The 18,639-nt window shown below is 40.8% G+C and overlaps 1 protein-coding gene across 3 annotated transcripts in view; it reads left to right on the forward strand.

Annotated features, from left to right (window-relative positions):
* The window catches only part of SEL1L2 (SEL1L2 adaptor subunit of SYVN1 ubiquitin ligase), a 165,800-nt gene that overhangs the window by 51,672 nt on the left and 95,489 nt on the right, over positions 1-18,639 (forward strand). For all 3 annotated transcript variants that reach the window (XM_063633983.1, XM_055266153.1, XM_055266154.1), the window contains exon 2: positions 3,220-3,272. In XM_063633983.1, coding sequence (XP_063490053.1) covers positions 3,220-3,272 — 53 coding nt within the window. The remainder of the gene's footprint in view (positions 1-3,219; positions 3,273-18,639) is intronic.

Below are 18,639 nucleotides of genomic sequence, written 5' to 3' on the forward strand. Positions count from 1 at the left end.
AGCAGACCACCAAACAGTGACCATGACCATTTTTGGGTGCAAGTTTGGCTTTGGGAAGTGCTTTGGAGCTCCTTCCTGGTCCAACCACTGAGCTGGTCGTCACTGGTTGTCATATAAAATCCACTTTTCGTTGCCCATAACAATCCGATCAAGAAATGGTTCGTTGTTAAGAGAAGAGGACACTTTAAAATGATGATTTTTCAAATTTTCGTTCAGCTCATGAGGCACCCACTTATCAAGCTTTTTCACCTTTCCAATTTGCTTCAACTGCCGAACAACCATAAAATGGTCGACGTTAAGTTCTTTGGCAACTTCCCATGTAGTTTTAACAGGATCAGCTTTGATGACTGCTCTCAATTGGTCGTTCCCAATTTCCGATGGCCGGCCACTATGCTCATCTTCAAGGCTCTTGTCTCCTTTGCAAAACTTTTTTTTTTTTTTGAGACAGAGTCTCGCTCTGTCGCCCAGGCTGGAGTGCAGTGGGTCAATCTCAGCTCACTGCAAGCTCTGCCTCCTGGGTAGCTCCCAAGTAGCTGGGACTACAGTCGCCTGCCACCACGCCCGGCTAACTTTTTTTTTTTTTGTATTTTTAGTAGAGATGGGCTTTCACCATGTTAGCCAGGATGGTCTCAATCTCCTGACCTCATGATCTGACCACCTCGGCCTCCCAAAGTGCTGGGATTACAGGCGTGAGCCACTGCGCCCAGACCTCCTATGCAGAACTTCTTGAACCACCACTGCACTGTGCGTTCATTAGCAGTTCCTGGGCCAAATGTGTTGTTGATGTGGCAGGTTGTCTTTGCTGCTTTACGACCCATTTTGAACTCAAATAAGAAAATTGCTCAAGTTTGCTTTTTGTCTAACATCATTCCATAGTCTAAAATAAACATAAAATAAACAGCAAGTAATAAGCAAAAAACATGAAGTGAGAAATGCCCATTAAAATGATGTGTAACATAACCATATTTATTTAAGTAATGTATTCCAATATCAAACGGCAAATTCCAACAATGCAAAGACTGCAAGTACTTTTACACTCACATGTAATATCCTCAAGGCATCTTAAATCCTTTAAAGAAGTAGGTTCCATATAATAATAATAATTTTATATGCCTAACATTTATTAAAAACTATGTATTAAGTACTGTGCTAAATATATAAATGATCTCATTTAAGTATCATAACAATTAATGAAATAGTTACAAAATCAAGACTAGAATATAGGCCTGTTTGACTTAAGGCCAGATGGTAGACCATGAGGCTACATTGCCTCTGATGTTGAGTATTCATGGTCCCAGTATAATCACTCAACAAACTTGGGATAAAGTTTTATTTATAATAACATTTAATAAAACTTATTCATATCTTGAACCTAAGGAACAATCCTAATGTATATAATAGTATCAGATATGTATCATCTTTAAAAGAATTTGGTATGCCTTAATAATGCCTTGCTCACCAGGCAGTTTTTGAGTATTTATTTAAGACAGAGTCTCGCTCTGTCACCCAGGCTTGAGTACAGTGGCACAATTTCCGCTCACTGCAGCCTTGATTTCCCAAGCTCAATGATCCTCCCACCTAAGCCTCCTAAGTAGCTTGGATTTCAGGCTCTTGCCACCATAGCTGGCTAATTTTTGCATTTTTTGTAGAGACAGGGTCTCACTATGTTGCCCAGGCTGGTCTCAAAACTCCTGGGCTCAAGGGAGCCCGCCACCTTGTCCTTCCAAAGTATCGGGTTTACAGGTGTGAGCCGCCATACCCAGCCTAATTTTTATTTAGAATTTGCCAATTATTTCTCTAATTTAACAGAGGAATAAATATGAATCAATCTGGGGCCAGTTCCTGTAAGGTCTAGATTACAAAGTAAACAAAACAGATGTAGAATTGTGAGGCTGCTGCCAAGTACTAAAGTTCACCAGTAAGTGAAAGGATAAAACATCAAATTAATAAATACAATGGGCGGGGCGCAGTGGCTTATGCCTGTAATCCCAGCACTTTGGGAGGCTGAGGCAGGTAGATCACCTGAGGTCAGGAGTTCAAGACCAGCCTGGCTAACATGGCAAAAACACCGCCTCCACTGAAAATAGAAAAATTAGCTGGGGGCAGTGGTGCATGTCTGTAACCCCAGCTACTTGGGAGGCTGAGGCACAAGAACTGCTTGAACACGGAGGCAGAGGTTATAGGGAGCCAATATCATGCCACTACATCCAGCTTGGGTGACAGAGTGAGACTCTGTGTCCAAAAAAAACCAGTAGAAATAAATAAATTAATAAATAATATGTCAGAAATAAATTAAAAAATTTGTGACCTGTTCTTAAAAGCTTTTGACTTTTTGGAAATACAAAATTTTGACTATTTCATATTGGTTTGTGGTCAAATTCTTCAGCCTGTTAAATGTGAACGTATCACATATTTGCGTTTTTTTTACTTCCCAAAACATATGATCATTTTTACAGTGCATCAAATTTGTTTACAGCAATTGAAAATTTGTCAATCCTAGTAATGTAGTAAAGTTGAAACGTCATGATGTGTTACCCTGTCATCTCACGTTTTCAGACTTGTTTCTCTAAGAAAGTGAAGAACTTTCAAGCACTGTGCAAAAATAAATATGCCAATGATTATGCATGTATTCTATATTATATATATATATATAGACTTTATAAAAATGTATTAAAATTGGTTCATTAAAAATTCATTGAAAGTTATTTTCTCAAATTTCAAAGCCTGGTATAATTATCAGTCTACATTTCTCAGATGTTTGTGTCATTCAATTAATTTTTAGTATCTCTCTGACATATGGATGAGTCTATAAAAATATAAAATGTTATATTTCCTCTTCTATGTTTTAACAGCTTCTATTAATAGATGGCACTTATTTATATAGATACATTTAATTAAATACATTTCTAGCTCAGAACGTTTTCCACTATTGTAATTAGCTCTATGATTTATAGAACTCTTTCATGTTATTAACTGAATTTCAGAATGCTTGATTAAAGTATATAGATTGTCTCTGGTGTCAAGTTCTAGCTTTACAAATTATCAGTGAAGGAATTATTTTTAACACATTATTAGGAACTCTAAATTATAAATTATTGTCAACAATTATTCTTAGAGTTCTAAAAGTTTTCTAGACTTTTTTTAACAAGAAATTGTATTAAGTGAAATTTTAAAAAGAAAATGCTTTTAAATTTTATTTAAAAATTTTGTGTATTGCAGCTATCAAAGCAGAAGAACATAATAAAAGACAAAAGGAAAGAAATACCACACAGGTAAATATTTTGCTAAATCTTTACATTTTTTAATAGAAAATTTAGGCTATAGGCACTATTTTTATTCAGGATACTCAGAATTATTAACTATTGTCTCTTTTTTTTAAATTCTCAATCAATATTATTCTTTCATTCATTCAACAAACATTTGCTTAGTCAACTGTGAGAGGATAAGACTGTCTTCAGTCCTGAGTCTTCTAAGTTGTGGACTGTCTGAGGTCCTAAATATTAGATTGATGCAAAAATAATTGTGGTTTTTGCCATTGCTGTCAATGGTAAAAACTGCAATTACTTTTGCAAAATATTAAGACACAAAGAGCAGAGACCCGCCTGGCTTATAAAGTCACAGATGCTTATTAAACGTTATCAATCCTACGATGTGTTTGCACATTTTGGAAGTAGGGGATTCAAATTTTCAGTTTATTCTCAACCCAGCAATGATTTACTCCTGCAAATATGTCAAGTAAAGAAGTGACTTTCCATCTCACACTGAGTGAAACCAAAGCATTACAATGGCTTGCTTATTGGGCTCTATGGTCTTGCCCTCATGTTTTTTTTTTTTTTCTCTGATATCAGCTCCTACTACTGTCTCCTTGATGTCACTGCATCTATACTGGGCTCCATGCTGTTCCTCAGAAACCCCAGGCATGTGCCCCGCTTTCGTGTTCTCTCTGCTTGGAATACCTTTGCACCCAGATGTCCATAGGGCTCCCTTCCTTCACCTTCATCTTTTCAGAAGGTCCTTCCCTGGACCTTCTCTAAATTTACAATCACTCTCTCTAAAATTGCAAGTTCTGTCAAACACCTTCTTCTATACCCCTTCCCTGCTGTATTTTTCTTCTCAAAATTATCACCATGCAACATACAGTATTTTATTATATTTGTTGTCACTCTGCCTCCACTAGAGTACAAACTCCATGAGAGCAAGGGTTTTGTTTGTGGTGTTCATTGCTGTTATCCCCAGCCACTAGAACAGTGCCTGGCACATAGCAGACACTCAATAAGTGTTTATTGAATTAATGAGTAAATCTTAAATCCAAATGGAGGAAGTAAACTGAGAAATATTAATACAAATTAAAAACCCCTCTGTACATTGCAACCTTTTCTAAACCCCTCTGAATATAGCTCCTCTCTTATCACTATAACTACCACATCCCATAATTAGCAGTGGGATTATTATTAGCAGAAATAGATGTGAGCTTCACCTAAATCTCAGTTTGTCTTCAGGCAAGTGGAGAACGAAGGAACATCCATTTCATCAGGTCATCTTGCGTTCTCTTGCGGGCTCTTGGCATCTTGCAAGTCAGTGCCTGCTGAATAACCTGAAATGCCCTTTGGAATCCTCTTACTGCTTGAGAACAAGGATGCTGCCCAGACCCATAAGCATCCACCCAATGCCCAGCATTAGAAGATGAGACCTCCAGAGTAAAGATGGGAATAGGCCCCATCCAACCTTGTAAAGCCTGGGACAAAAGAAAACTAAGAACTATTCTAAGATATTTCAGAATATTAGAAAGTAAAACAAAACAAAACACATACAAAACAAAACACATACAAAACAAAACACTACCTTTGTGTCAAAGATTAGGCGTAAATGTTCCAGGGTAGCCTGTTTGTAGATTGTATATCTCACTCAATTCCATTGGCCCAAGCACAGATGGCAGAAGTGAAAAGCCCAAAGACTGCAAACACCTCTACTGCAAAGTGCCCATATATGCATGCTATCCTACAACCAGAATAGAGTATCCTCAGCTCACTGAACTTGCCATAGTGTTTCATGACTCCTTGGCAATGAGCAGGATACTGTTTGGCTGAAAGCACCCTCTCTCCATCTCTACCCCCAGTGTAGGCTTGGCAAATTCTGGTTATCTTCCATAATAATTACCATTAACACTGTAATTTTAAAAACACACTCACCTAAGTGGAGCTGCTCTTTCCATAGTTTTTCTCTCTTTCTGGCTTTATAACTCCACAACTTGCAAAAAAAAAAAAAAAAGTCATCTACTCCTCCATTTCCCGACAAAAACTTTTTGAAAACACACATACACACATGAAAAAAATGTGTAAAGATCATTTGTCTTGTGTTAAGGATCTAATTTTTTCAGGGGTTCTGTGTGCTATTTCCTTCCACGTTAAAGAATGATCCTGATTACAAAGGTAATAAACCCCCAGCTATGTAATGTACTATTGGGAAGTAACTGAGGCCCCCTAAGAGAGCAACTCAAGTGTATGGCTGAGGGACCATTATTGTTGTAGGACTTTCTCCTTAGTTCAGCTAAAAACAGGGTCCTTGTCACACGACCATGAAAAATTAGGCTCGCAGACACTTTGAAGGGTGAGAAGGGCAGGGTTTATTGGGTGAAAAGGAAAAAAGTGGGGGAAACAGAGACTTTCAGCAAAGCAAGAGAGTGTACTTCCCGCCAGTGGGCTCACAAATTAAATCCGGGTTACCAACCCCGGAATAGGAGAGTCTAGACTCCTCCCTGCAAATGGCAGGAACTTCCCGAGGCTTCACCCCATTCACCCAGTATGCAGCCCAGTTGGAGTTTCTCCAGGGACCCTTTTACACTTGGCTGTCTCATTCCCCCTCTGCAGAAGTACATCTAACTGCTGTTAAAATAAGGATAAGGATAAGGACAAAGACTGATCTTAACTGCTTCCTGCTGACAGGGGGCGCTGTTCTGGGGAACGGCAGTTGGAGCTCCCTCAGAGGTCTAGCTAAGGGTCCCCTGCAGAAAGGGCCATCCTCCAAAGCTCCAGTTGCATGACCATTTGGAGTTTGATAGACTGAAGGTGAGAAGAAACAAACCAGGTTATTAGAAAACACGTATCAAAACGAGAAAAAAGGGATGGGTAAGGACACATCAAAAATCCCAAGGCCTTTTACCAGTTTGCACAGGGAGAGGGAGGCCAAAAGCCTGACTGATAAAAAAAACTTTTACCCTTTTGCCAGCATTTCAAGCTTCTGGGTTCCCTTCCGCTGAGCCCAATCCTAAGCCAACCAGTCTAAGGTTTGGGAAATTAACTTTTCCCAATTTGGAGGATGAATCTGACAGGAGTGTCCTGAGTACAGAAACACAATTACCTATCAGTGAAGAGAGGACAGAGGAAGAAAAAAGAAAAAAAGAAGGCTTTCACTGAAAGCCTCCCAGGTTTAAGCAATTCTCCCTGCTCAGCCTCCCGAGTAGTAGGGACTACAGGCACACGCCACCACACCCAGCTAATTTTTAAATGTTTAGTAGAGATGGGGTTTCACTATGTTGGCCAGGATGGTCTCAATCTCTTGACCTTGTGATCTGCCCGCCTTGGCCTCCCAAAGTGCTGGGATTACAGGTGTGAGGCACTATGCCCAGTCAAGAAGGCTTTTTTAAAAAAGGAGTCCCAGGGGTTCAGGATGCATTCAAAAGGGGTATAGACTGAAGATGAATGGCTACCCATCTAGAAAGACGGGAGCAGGCATCCCTGGTTCCCTTCTCTTCCTAGCAATACCTGGGGTATGTGAGGGAGAGAAGGAAGAGTGTCCTCTTTCCCTCTTCTGTCCTTGAATCATCAAGTCCCAGTGACCTCAGCAGGTGCCATCCCTAGGTGCCAAAGTGGCTTGCACCCATGAAGCAGGGAGGGCCTAGATAATAGGAATTAGCTGCTCTCACCTATGTCTCTATCCCACCTACTATCAGTAGCCTTGGAGTTCCCTAGACCTCATTTATGCCATGGATACTAGCATGACCCTTATCCATGAAATGGAAGGTTTGGCTTTATTGGCAGGAATTAGCCCTGCTTACCTGCACTGTCTTTTAACCTCTGTTGTTGTCTGCCTCTGGATTCCTTAGATCCAGTTTTCTTTCCTAGGGCTTTGACCTGAAGCTTGGAATTGAGTTTGGGAAAAAATGTGTCTTGGTAGGGGTACATGGACTCCTTATCAGAAGCCAAATGCTGAGGTGAAGGTGTGGAATTGAATCCTCCTCCAACAAGGGAGAGAAAAGCATGTCTTGTGACATGCCCAAATAACTGGTGGCTATAGTTATGCTTGCTAAGATTTGGGTGCATGGTGCTTGGCTTTGGTTAGCTCCCTTGGTCTTCCTTGCGTGATGAGCATCCTGTTTATTTCCATCACCTGGCAGGATTTGCAGGATAATTGCTCAGAACTAGAATATTGATCCAGATTTTTACATTACCCATCCCTTTTGTTCTTTCTGAGCTGCAGCTGGAGATTGCTTGGTTGGTTGATTGATTGGTTCATTCACAGGAACAAGCAGGGGTAGTCTAAAAATATAAGCAAAAACTTAAAAACAACTAATGAGTTTAGAATTTAATGACAAATGTATGATGAGTTTTGAAACATAATTTCTCTCTCCAGTCCTCACTTTTGTTAAAAAACAATCATGATAGGACTGAGTTGTTTGCAAAATAGATTATTTGCATAAAGTACAGCAAGAATAACTATTTCTACATAGGCTAGATTTTAGTTTTTTTTTTTTTTTTTTTTTTTTTTTTGAAATGGAGTCTTGCTCTGTTACCCAGGCTAGAGTGCAGTGGTGCGATCTCGGCTTACTGCAAGCTCCGCTTCCCAGGTTCATGCCATTCTCCTGCCTCAGCCTCCAGAGTAGCTGGGACTACAGGCGCCCACCACCACACCTGGCTAATTTTTTGTAGTTTTAGTAGAGACGGGGTTTCACCATGTTAGCCAGGATGGTCTCGATCTCCTGACCTCATGATCCACCCGCCTCGGCCTCCCAAAGTGCTGGGATTACAGGTGTGAGCCACCGTGCCCCAGCCTATTTTAGTCTTATCCTTGGCCTGATTATTTGCATAAAGTACAGCAAGAATAACTATTTCTATATAGGCCTTTTAGACTGGATTTGATGAAACTCTGTTCCACAAGGAATCTCAGATAAGACCTTTTAACTCTGAGCCCAACCATCCTGAGCCCAACTACTCTCAAATACCTGCCTGAGTTGTGTGATCCTATCCTCTTAAGGTCCCAAGATAAACTTGGGGCTCCTGGGCCTGTTAGAAAGTGACATTCTTTACTGACCACAGGTCAGGAACCCTGTACAGGGACTGCATAAATGAGGGTATGAGGTCAGTTTTTTTCTCCAGGGGGCTTTTATCAGCTCTGCAAATCAAGCTTGGCTCCTTAAAGGGAATCATATCCTTTCAGTCAAAGCCTTGGGGAAACAACCAGTTTCTCCAATTGCGTCCTGCCGCAAAAGAAAAATGGATTCTCATTGCTCTGATGCAAATAACTATATTGCCATAAGTTAAAATTACTCACAGATAATTTCTGAATTCTAGAGGAACCTGGCAGAGAGACTAAACATGCTCCAAATTTTGTTCACAGGAGTATATCTTACTCAATTATTAAGGGCCATAAATATTGCAAAATAAGTTTCCTTGACTCTGAAAAACAAAAGGATTGGCAATATGCCAAGCAAAAGTCGAAAAGATTGCTTCAGCTTTCTGAGTTTAGCCCATTTAGTTCTTGATTCACATCATATTCATGAACATTCAGCTCTTCATGAGTCCTGTATATTTTTCTTTATTCCAGTGTTAAAATATCCAAAGTTATTAGAAGCCTGTATTTGAGAGTACCTGTCAAAATTATATAGCTTATTATAAATCATATTTTGAAAAGGATTAAGACAAGACAATTGTCTGTGAATAACAAAATGTCTAGGGTAGTTACAGTTAGAAACACAATTGACAAAGAAGTTTGGTTATCTCCATGGTTTACAATAAGTTAGCATAACAACCTTAATTGTCATTGATAGCACATACTCAGACATTAAAATTTTAGCAATCCCATACAATTTTGGAACATATGTTAGCATTATTCATGAACATATAATCTAAAGAAGATTGAATATCAGTTTGGCAATCCCATGTCACTAAACAAGTCAAATCATCCTGTTTACCTCTCTTTTCTGGGAACTCCAGGGACCCTCTGAAGTATCCAATAGCTAGGTGTCAGGAAAGACAATTTTGAAACTGAAGTTTGATTTTGGGAAGCCTGTTAAATATGTTAGCAGTTTAAAACACTTGATGTTATGAAATAGAATTCCAGATTGACATAAGTTACTTATTTTGCCAAAATGATGAGTCAGAAATTTTAAAGAAGCAAAAAACTTTTATAACCCTTTACAAATTTTGCCAAGAGCATATCAGTGCCCTGAGAGTGCCCTGTTGTGCTTTCATTCCAATGCTCAGCTCAGGGAAAAACCACACAATACCCCCCTTGAACCTAGTCAATATGTTCACACCTAGAACTTCTTCCGCAAGATTAATTTCCACAATCCTTCCACCACTTGTTTGAGCCTTCAGCTTTATCCTATCTAATTTAAAACAATTCTTTAACCCTAGGCAAGAATTTACATTTTCATGCCTTTTTAGGCATGAATTTACATTTTCATGCCTAAAACACATTTTAGGCTGGGTACAGTGGCTCACACCTGTAATCCCAGCACTTTGGGAGGCAGAGGTGGGCAGATCACTTGAGGTCAGGAATTCGAGACCAACCTGGCCAATGTGGCAAAACCCCATCTCTACCAAAAATACAAAAATTAGCCAGGTGTGATGGCATGGACCTGTAATCCCAGCTACTCGTGAGGCTGAGGCATGAGAATCACTTGAACCTGGGAGGCTGAGGTTGCAGTGAGCTGAGGTTGTGCCACTGCACTCCAGCCTGGGTGATACAGTGAAACTATGTCTTAAAAAAAAAAGAACAAAAAAAAACCAAGCCAGGCGCAGTGGCTTACACCTGTAATCCCAGCATTTGAGAGGCTGAGGCGGACGGATCATGAGGTCAAGAGATCGAGACGATCCTGGCTAACATGGTGAAACCCCGTCTGTATTAAAAATACAAAAAATTAGCCGGGCGTGGTGGTGGGTGCCTGTAGTCCCAGCTACTCAGGAGGCTGAGGCAGGAGAATGGCATGAACCAGAGGCAGAGCTTGCAGTGAGCTGAGATCATATCACTGCACTCCAGGATGGGTGACAGAGCGAGACTCCGTCTCAAAAAAAAAAAAAAAAAAAAAAAATTTTATTTTTCTCACACACCTCACATGTAAATCTATTTTCAGTAGTTTCAATTACATGTCATAATGGTAACTTTTAGCAATTTTTAACTTTAACATAAAACCTGGTAAGTTGTTTTAATTGTGTGCTGGGTGCAACCAAGGTTTGACTCCTTCTAGCATTAATTAAGGGCATGGTTAGTTCCATATGTCCCCAGGCTTTACCAGTTGTGGAGCAGACAAGTCAAATAGTTCTCAAAACCCAAAAGGCAGTTTATAACCTTAAAACATTTAACAAGCCTTGCATGTGACCTGCATCATTTAGTCCAAAATATTTATATTTTGATGACATTTGCTTTTTACCAATAATCTTTAAGGCTGTTTTTATTTCTCAAAGATTAAAGTCACATGAACTGAAAGTTACCACAGCTTTTATCTTCTCTTTAAAAAATATTTGATCCAAGTGCTTATCTTCCTTTAGGCCAAATTAACTAGAGGTCTTTTTACAGACATCACGTACACAACACATATAGAGCTACAAAGACAGGCAGAAGAAAACTCAGCCACCAGGTGGAGCCCTGTAAGAGACAGGGCTAGGAAAACATGCAGATATCAAACCAGAAAGGACTCATTCCCTAAGGCAGGATTGCTAAACAAAGCTTTTCCATGGGGTTACAGGCCCTACCCCCAGGATATAAAACAAGGTGGAGGCCTGCTGCAAAGTTTGCTGTGGAAAGACATGCAAAGTACACCAGATTGGGCTACAGCTTAAAACTATCCTCACAAATCCTCTCTCACAATTAAAACTCCACAGAAAATATAAACAGTGATAGTTGGGGTGTCTGGCCTAGTAAAATGTTTTCCAAAAGGAAAAAAAAAAGTGATTAATTAAAAGTTAACTGCTGATAGGGTAGAGAAGAAAAAAGGATGCCAGTGGGGAAGAGCCTCTTATTTTTATGCAAATAGTTCCTCCACCAGAGAGAAGCATTGCAGTGGGACAAAGTTGGACTTCCTGGTTGGGGGAGTGGAGACTCCATGGGTGCATGGTAGGGAAGGCCAGCCAGCTGCATGAGGCCCCTTGGCCATTGGACACCATGCACACATGCAGCAGATACGTCCATGCACCTCAGCTAGTAGGAAAGGGCGAGCAGGGAGCTGCCCCACCTAACCATCCCCCACGTGCGCCTGTGGCCATTGGGATGGGCGTGGCCTATATCCAGTATTGTAAAAGAAAAGATAGGTGCTATTACTGTCCTGAAAATAAGAAGAGGAATGCCATAGGACCAGAAGGCTCAGAAGCAACAGTGAGAGGTTTTGAGTCACCATTTTACTCACCCTTCCTTGAACCCCATGTTGGGCACCAAAGCTGTTACAGGACTTTCTGCTTAGTTCAACTAAAAACAGGGTCCTTGTAATAACCATGAAAAATTAGGCTCACAGGCACTTTGAAGGGTGAGAAGGGTAGGGTTTATTGGGTGAAAAGAGAAAAAAAAGGGGGGGAAACAGGGACTCTCAGCAAAGTGAGAGAGTGTGCTTCCTGCCAGTGGGCTCACAGATTGAATCCCAGGTTACCAATCCTGGGGACAGGAGAGGCCAGGCTCCTCTCTGCTGCAAACCAGTGTGAACTTCGGAAGGTTCCACCCCATTCTCCTAGTGCGCAGGTTGGTTGGAGTTTTCTCTGGGGACCCCTTTATGGGTTTGTCTCATGACAGCCATCACCACCATGAACAACAGTGAAAACTCTGAAAAGAAGGAAAAAGTCACCTGGCTGTCAGCACTCAGCAGTTTCACCAGAGGGTTCAGTTCCATCTCTTCTTCAGTTTAACAGACACAATCTTTTTGTTTTGAAATTAACATCTTGGTCCAATAGATAATTAATTTGACTAATAAATAGGATATTTCAGTTCTGGTAAGTTTTAATTCTTTGATACTATCTGAGCAGCCTGAGGGGCTGTTTCCTGAGAAAGGAACCTGGTAGTAAAGAGAGCCTCAAGATTTCACTTACATTGTCTTATTGGGCATTTAGTATAAAACTTAGAAATCTTAATTTATGTCATTATATTCAGAATTTATATTCAGTATCATATCCTTACAGTTATATAACAAACTTTATAAAATCCCTTCATATATACCATTTATTCCTCCTAACATCTTTGTGAAGGATGTTAATTGGTTATTTAAATGGTTAATTATTATCTTCCATTTTGCATATTAGAATAAACAAGCCCATTCTGACTTAAGAGATCTTAGTATTACAAATTATCAATATATTCATTCGTGCAACACAATGCTTACAATGTACCCTATGCAGTTACTGGAATTTGGAATTTCCAAAAGGTTCTAAATGTGGTTTTTTTGCTTTGTGAAACCTCTGTTTGATATTACTTAAACTTGATTGTGAGCTTCTGACAGGCAAGACTGTATGTTTTCATCTTTTTCAGTGTGATGCTTTGCATGTGGTAGATACAATAAAGGTTTACAGGTGTAATTAAATACACCCGCTACCATATATTCACGACTTGGCTATAAAATGTGTGGATTCTCCACCCGTGAGATGTTTGTTTTCTTTCTTTTTTCTTTCTTTCTCTTTTTTTGAGACAGAGTCTCGCTCTGTCACCCAGGCTGGAGTGCAGTGGCGCGATCTCGGCTCACTGCAACCTCCGCCTCCCGGATTCAAGAGATTCTCCTGCCTCAGCCTCCCCAGGCTGAGACTGTAGGCGCATGACACCACGTCCAGCTAATTTTTTGTATTTTTAGTAGAGACGGGGTTTCACTGTGTTTCAATCTCCTGACCTCGTGATCTGTCTGCCTCGGCCTCCCAAAGTGCTGAGATTACAGGAGTGAGCAAATACATTGTATTTTCTTTCTAATCACCTAACTTCAGGGTCGTACTTCTCCAAATGTTACCTTTCCCTTCATCTTAACTGAAACCTAGTTGTCTCCTGACGATTTCTTCCCCCGTAACCCTTTCAAGCATTTTCTCCCACCGTCCACTTATGTTGTTTCAGGATACAGTGGTAGGTATCCTCCTCCCTCCCTATGGCCACATTCTCATTGGGAAAGTAGTAAGAGATGAAGACAGAAACATAGCTCGTGGTCTTTCTTTCCCAGGAGCAGAGAGCTCCTGTCTGCATTGGAGATTTCAGTATTCATGAATCGTAGCAGCTCAGTTTCATTACTTACATCTTCTTGCTTCCAATAGTCCCATCCTCCTTAACACTCCCATGGTCATAATCTAAACTGGGCCTGTTCCAAATGAAAATTTCAGGTATCCAAGTCTCTGATGGCCACTGATATCTTTCCAGGTTGTTCCATAAATGCTTCAATCCAACCAGGACCTCAAATCGATTTGCCCTTTTTACTGCTCATTGTTCCCCTCTCATGCTCATTTCCCTTATTACTTGGCTGAGAGTTGATGCCTCATCACCACAGGACCACAGGATCTTTTCCAAAGCCTGTGGGAACAAAGCTATTTCATAAATTAGGCTTTAAAAAATTGTGGTCAAATATACATAACATAAAATTTAGCATTTTAACAGTTTTTAAATGTACAGCTCAGTAGTGTTAATTACATTCACACTGTTGTGCCACTAATCTCTAGGACTCTTCATCTTATAAAACTGAAACTCTATATCCATTAAAAAAAAAAAAAAACCTCTCCATTCCCCTCTCACCCCACCCCCTGCAATCAACATTCTACTTTCTGTCTCCCTGAATTTGACTACTTTAGGTACCTCATCTAAGTGTTCATACAGTATTTTTCTTTTAATAGTTGACTTATTTCACTTGGCATAATCTCAAAATCTATACATGTGTCAGAATTTGCTTCCTTTTTAAAGCTGAAATATGTAATCATACTTTGTTCGTTCATTCATTCATTAATGAATGCCGATTGCTTACACATTTTGGCTATTGCAAATAATGCTGCTATTAACATGGGCATACAAATACCTCTTCAGTACCCTGCTTTCAATGCTTTTGGGCACATACTCAAAAGTGGAAATATTGGATTATAAAGTAATTCCATTTTTAATTTGTTGTCTGATCATCATTTGTTTTCCACAGTGGCTGCACCATTTTACATGCCCACCAATAGTCCACAAGTGTTCTAATCTCACCAGCACTTGTTTTTTTTTGTTTGTTTGTTTTGTTGTTGTTGTTGTTATTTGTTGTTTGTTTTTTGTTTTGAGACAGAGTCTTGCTCTGTTGCCCAGGCTGGAGTACAGTGGCGCGATCTCAGCTCACTGCAAGCCCCGCCTCCTGGGTTCATGCCATTCTCCTGACTCAGCCTCCCGGTAGCTGGGACTACAGGCACCTGCCACCATGCCTGGCTAATTTTTGTATTTTTAGTAGAGACAGGTTTTCACAGTGTTAGCCAGTATGGTCTCGATCTCCTGACCTCGTGATCCACCTGCCTCTGCCTCCCAAAGTGCTGGGATTACAGGCATGAGCCACCGCGCCCGGCCTGTTGTTTTGTTTTTATAGTAGCCATTCAAATAGGGTGTAAGGTGGTAGCTCATTGAGGTTTTCATATTTGTTTTCCTAATGATTGGTGATGCAGAGCATATTTCCATGGGCTTGATGTCCATTTGCATATCTTCTTTGGAAAAATGTCTATTCAATTCATTCGCTCATTTTTTAATTGAGTTTTTTATTTGGCGAGTTGTAGAAGTTTTTAAATATATTCTGGATATTAATTTCTTATCTAATTTGCAAATATTTTCTCCCATTCTGTGGGTTGTCTTTTCACTCTGTGGATAGTATCGTTTCATACACAGAAGTTTTAAATTTTGATGTAGTCTAATTTATCAATTTTTATTTTTGTTGCCTGGGCTTTTGATGTTATACTAAAACTGACCCAAGAGTTCCATAGATGGTTTTTTGGATAAACATAGAAATTGACCCTTCTGGTCTTAAAGCTTGAAACTTATATTTGTTTTATCTGAGTTCTGTTCATTTCTTCTCTGCTATATAAACCCTCGGGTTCAGTTGGTCAGGGAGACGGATTTGAGACTGATCTCCCATATCCTCATTAAAGCCTTCTTCCTTGGCAATACTAGTTGTCTCAATCACTGGTTTTCTGTGCATTGGCTTTCTGTGTGGCATGCAGTAGGGCCTAGACCAAACCCCTGGTGTTTCAGTAACAATAGCCAAGAAATCATTACCAAATCCAATGTCATGAAAATTTTCTCCTATGTTTTCTTCTAAGTATTTTATAGTTTCGTGTCTTGTGTTTAGGTCTTTGATACATTTTGAGTTAACTTTTGTATATGGAATAAGGTAAGGTCCAATTTCATCCTTTTGCACGTGGCTATCCAGTTTTCCCAGCACATTTTGTTGAAAAGACTGTCTTTCTCCACTGAATGGTCTTGGCACTCTTTAATATCATTTGATCATATATGATAAGCTTTATTTCTGGGCTTTCTGTTCTATCTCATTGGTCTATATGTCTATCTTTGTACCACACTCTTTTGACTGTTGTAATTTTGTAATAGGTGTTGATATTGAGAAATTTCAGACCTCCAACTTTATTCTTTCTCAAGATTGTTTTGGATATTCAGAGTCCCTTGAGATTTCATTTGAATTTTAGAAAAAATATCTCTATTTCTGAAAAAAAAAGAAAGCCATTGGGATTTTTATAGGGATTGCATTAAATCTGTAGATTGCATTGGATAGTACTGACATCTTAACAACATTAAGACTTCCAATCCATGAACACAAGGTGTCTTTCTGTCACAGGATCCTTGGAGTGTCACTTTTCCAGCTAGAAGCCTCTGTGGCTGGTGGCACCTTTGCCCAAGTTTTGCTCGGGCCTGCTGTGCTCATTCTGGCCACTTGGCCTGGCAGGCTGCACTTGGCTCATGCTACCAGCCTGGACCCCACAACTGCCAAGGGCGAGCCAAGCATGGAGTGGTGAGGGCTGCATGAGTGAGCACGGGGTCCAGTCACTGTGCACAGCCAGGCACACCGGCTGCTGTGGCAGAGTGGGCAGCTACAGGCATTGGCATAGGCAACAGCTTCATGCAAACCTGTGGCTGGATCAGATGCACTGCAAAGTGGCTTTTGCTGTGGGCACCTGCGTCTGGATGAAGGGAATACACTGGTGCCCAGAAGCTTGGAGATGCCAGAAACCACAGTGCCCGAAACAGGGTGTCACAGCCCTGGCTCAGGGATTCCCTAGGTCTGGGCTCCTAAAAGGGCTGCAGCTCTTCTTTTCTTCTCATTGCCTGCAGTGTGGGGGGCATGTTTTAGCCCTTTTTGTGTTACGGCTCTTTCAGTCCCACCATTCAGCTGGTCCCAAGTTCTTGTCCTGCATCCAGGAAGAATGAGATACGCAGACAATTGGAGGGTGAGCAAGGCGAAGAGGTGCTTCATTGAGCAACAGTACAGCTTTCAGGAGACCCAAAATGGGTAGCTCCTTTCCGCAGGCAGGTGGTCCTGATGAATGCAGCTCTCACTGGAGAGGAGATCCAGAGTGGGTAGCTCCCATCTGCAGGCAGGTCATCCCATCATCTCTGTAACCCTCAGTGGAGAGGAGATATGGAGTGGGTAGCTCCTACCTGCAGGCAGGTCATCTTGATGTCTGCCAGAGTCTGGCTAAGTCTGGGGGTTTTTATGGGCTCAGAAGAGAGGAAGTGCATGCTGATTGGTCCATGGGTGGCCATGGGTCGGCCTAAAAAAAGCACCATAAGTTCTCACTCCCAGCTGCAGACTCCACCCGGAATGTATCCTGGCCCCCAGGCTTCAGGTCCTCCCTGGCTTGAAGATGGGGTTTCAGTGGGGACCTGCCCCTTTCCACCCAGGAGCCTGTCTGCCTCCTGCTGTCATCTACATGTCATCCATGGTCCCCAGGCTGTTCATGTGGAGTGGCACCTGCAGGCCTGCATTGAGCCATCCTCAGTACCCCCTCGGCCTCCCTCCCATGCTCGTCAGTGCCCAAAGTCCAGAGGGGGCTGAGGCAGCAGGGGGCTGGCTTGTCAGCACCACCCTAAGTGCACACACACCAGCTGGGTTGCAACAGTGCCCAGGCTCCACCTCAATTTTGCTCCAAAATCAGTTACCAGGTGCTGGGAGAGGCCAGGCAGTGGGAGCAGGCACTTCTAAGCCTGGGGGATGGGAGGGTTTCTCACCCCAAGAGCACAGGGATGCCTGGGTCTGCAGTCGCAGCTGGGCGGCTACAGCTGTGCCCAGGAAGGTGGGGCTCCCACCTGGCCAACTCGGAATGGGTCATGGCTCCCTCCCGTTCCCAGCTTCCACTGGCTCTGAGGAGCACACAGCCCTGAGCGTGCTTCCCCTGCTGCAGCTGGCATTTCTGCAGTGGCTGCTCCAGGTGGGCCATCACCATCATCATTTCCATTTGTTAGTGTCTTCTTTAATTTCTTTCAGCAAGTTTTATAGTTTTTTAAATACAAGTCTTTTGTCTTCTTGACTAAGTTTCTTTATAAGTACTTTATTCTTTTTTATGCTATTTTAAATGGAATTGTTTTCTCAATTTCCTTATTGGCTTCTTCATTTGTAGTATATAGAAACACAACTATTTTGTATTGATTTTGTATTCTGCAACTTTTGTTTAAACTTTGTTTATATGCAGCAGTTTTTTGTGTAGAATCTCTAGGGATTTCTACGTATGAGAGTATATCTTCTGTGAACAGATAATTTTACTTCTTCTTTTCCAATTTGGATAACTTTTTTTTATAACTTTTCCCTAGGTAAATTTGTTTCTTAATTGCTGTGGCTAGGACTTTCAGTACTATGTTGAATGAAAGCAGTAACAGTGGGTATCCTTGCTTTGTTCCTGATCTCAAAGGAAAAGCTTTTGGTCTTTAACTGTTGAGTATGATATTAACTTTAACCATTGAATATGATATTAACCATGGAGTATGTAACCCTTCATATATAGTCTTTATTTATTATTTTGAGGTAATTTCCTTCTATTCTTTGTTTGTTGAATGCTTTTTATCACAAAAGCATGTCAAATTTTGTCAAATTCTTTTTCTACATCAGTTGAAATAATCGTGCTTTTTTCCTCTTTCATTTTGTTAATGTGACATATTACATAATTTCCATGTGTTGAACCATCCTTGCATATCAGAAAAAAATCCCACTTGGTCATGGTAAATAATTTTTTAATATGCTGCCGAATCAGTTTGCTAATATTTTGAAGATTTTTGCATCAGTATTTATCAGAGATATTGGTCTATAGTTTTCTTTCCTGGTAGTGTCCTTGTCTAGCTTTGGTATTGGGGTAATGCTGAACTCATAGAATAAGTTTGAAAGTGTTCCCTCCTCTGCAATTTTTTGGAAGAGTGTGAGGCAGAATTCAAAGTCTTAAAAAACTTTTAGAAATGTAAAAA

Source organism: Symphalangus syndactylus, chromosome 24, assembly GCF_028878055.3.
Source record: "Symphalangus syndactylus isolate Jambi chromosome 24, NHGRI_mSymSyn1-v2.1_pri, whole genome shotgun sequence".
Classification (NCBI taxonomy): domain Eukaryota; kingdom Metazoa; phylum Chordata; class Mammalia; order Primates; family Hylobatidae; genus Symphalangus; species Symphalangus syndactylus.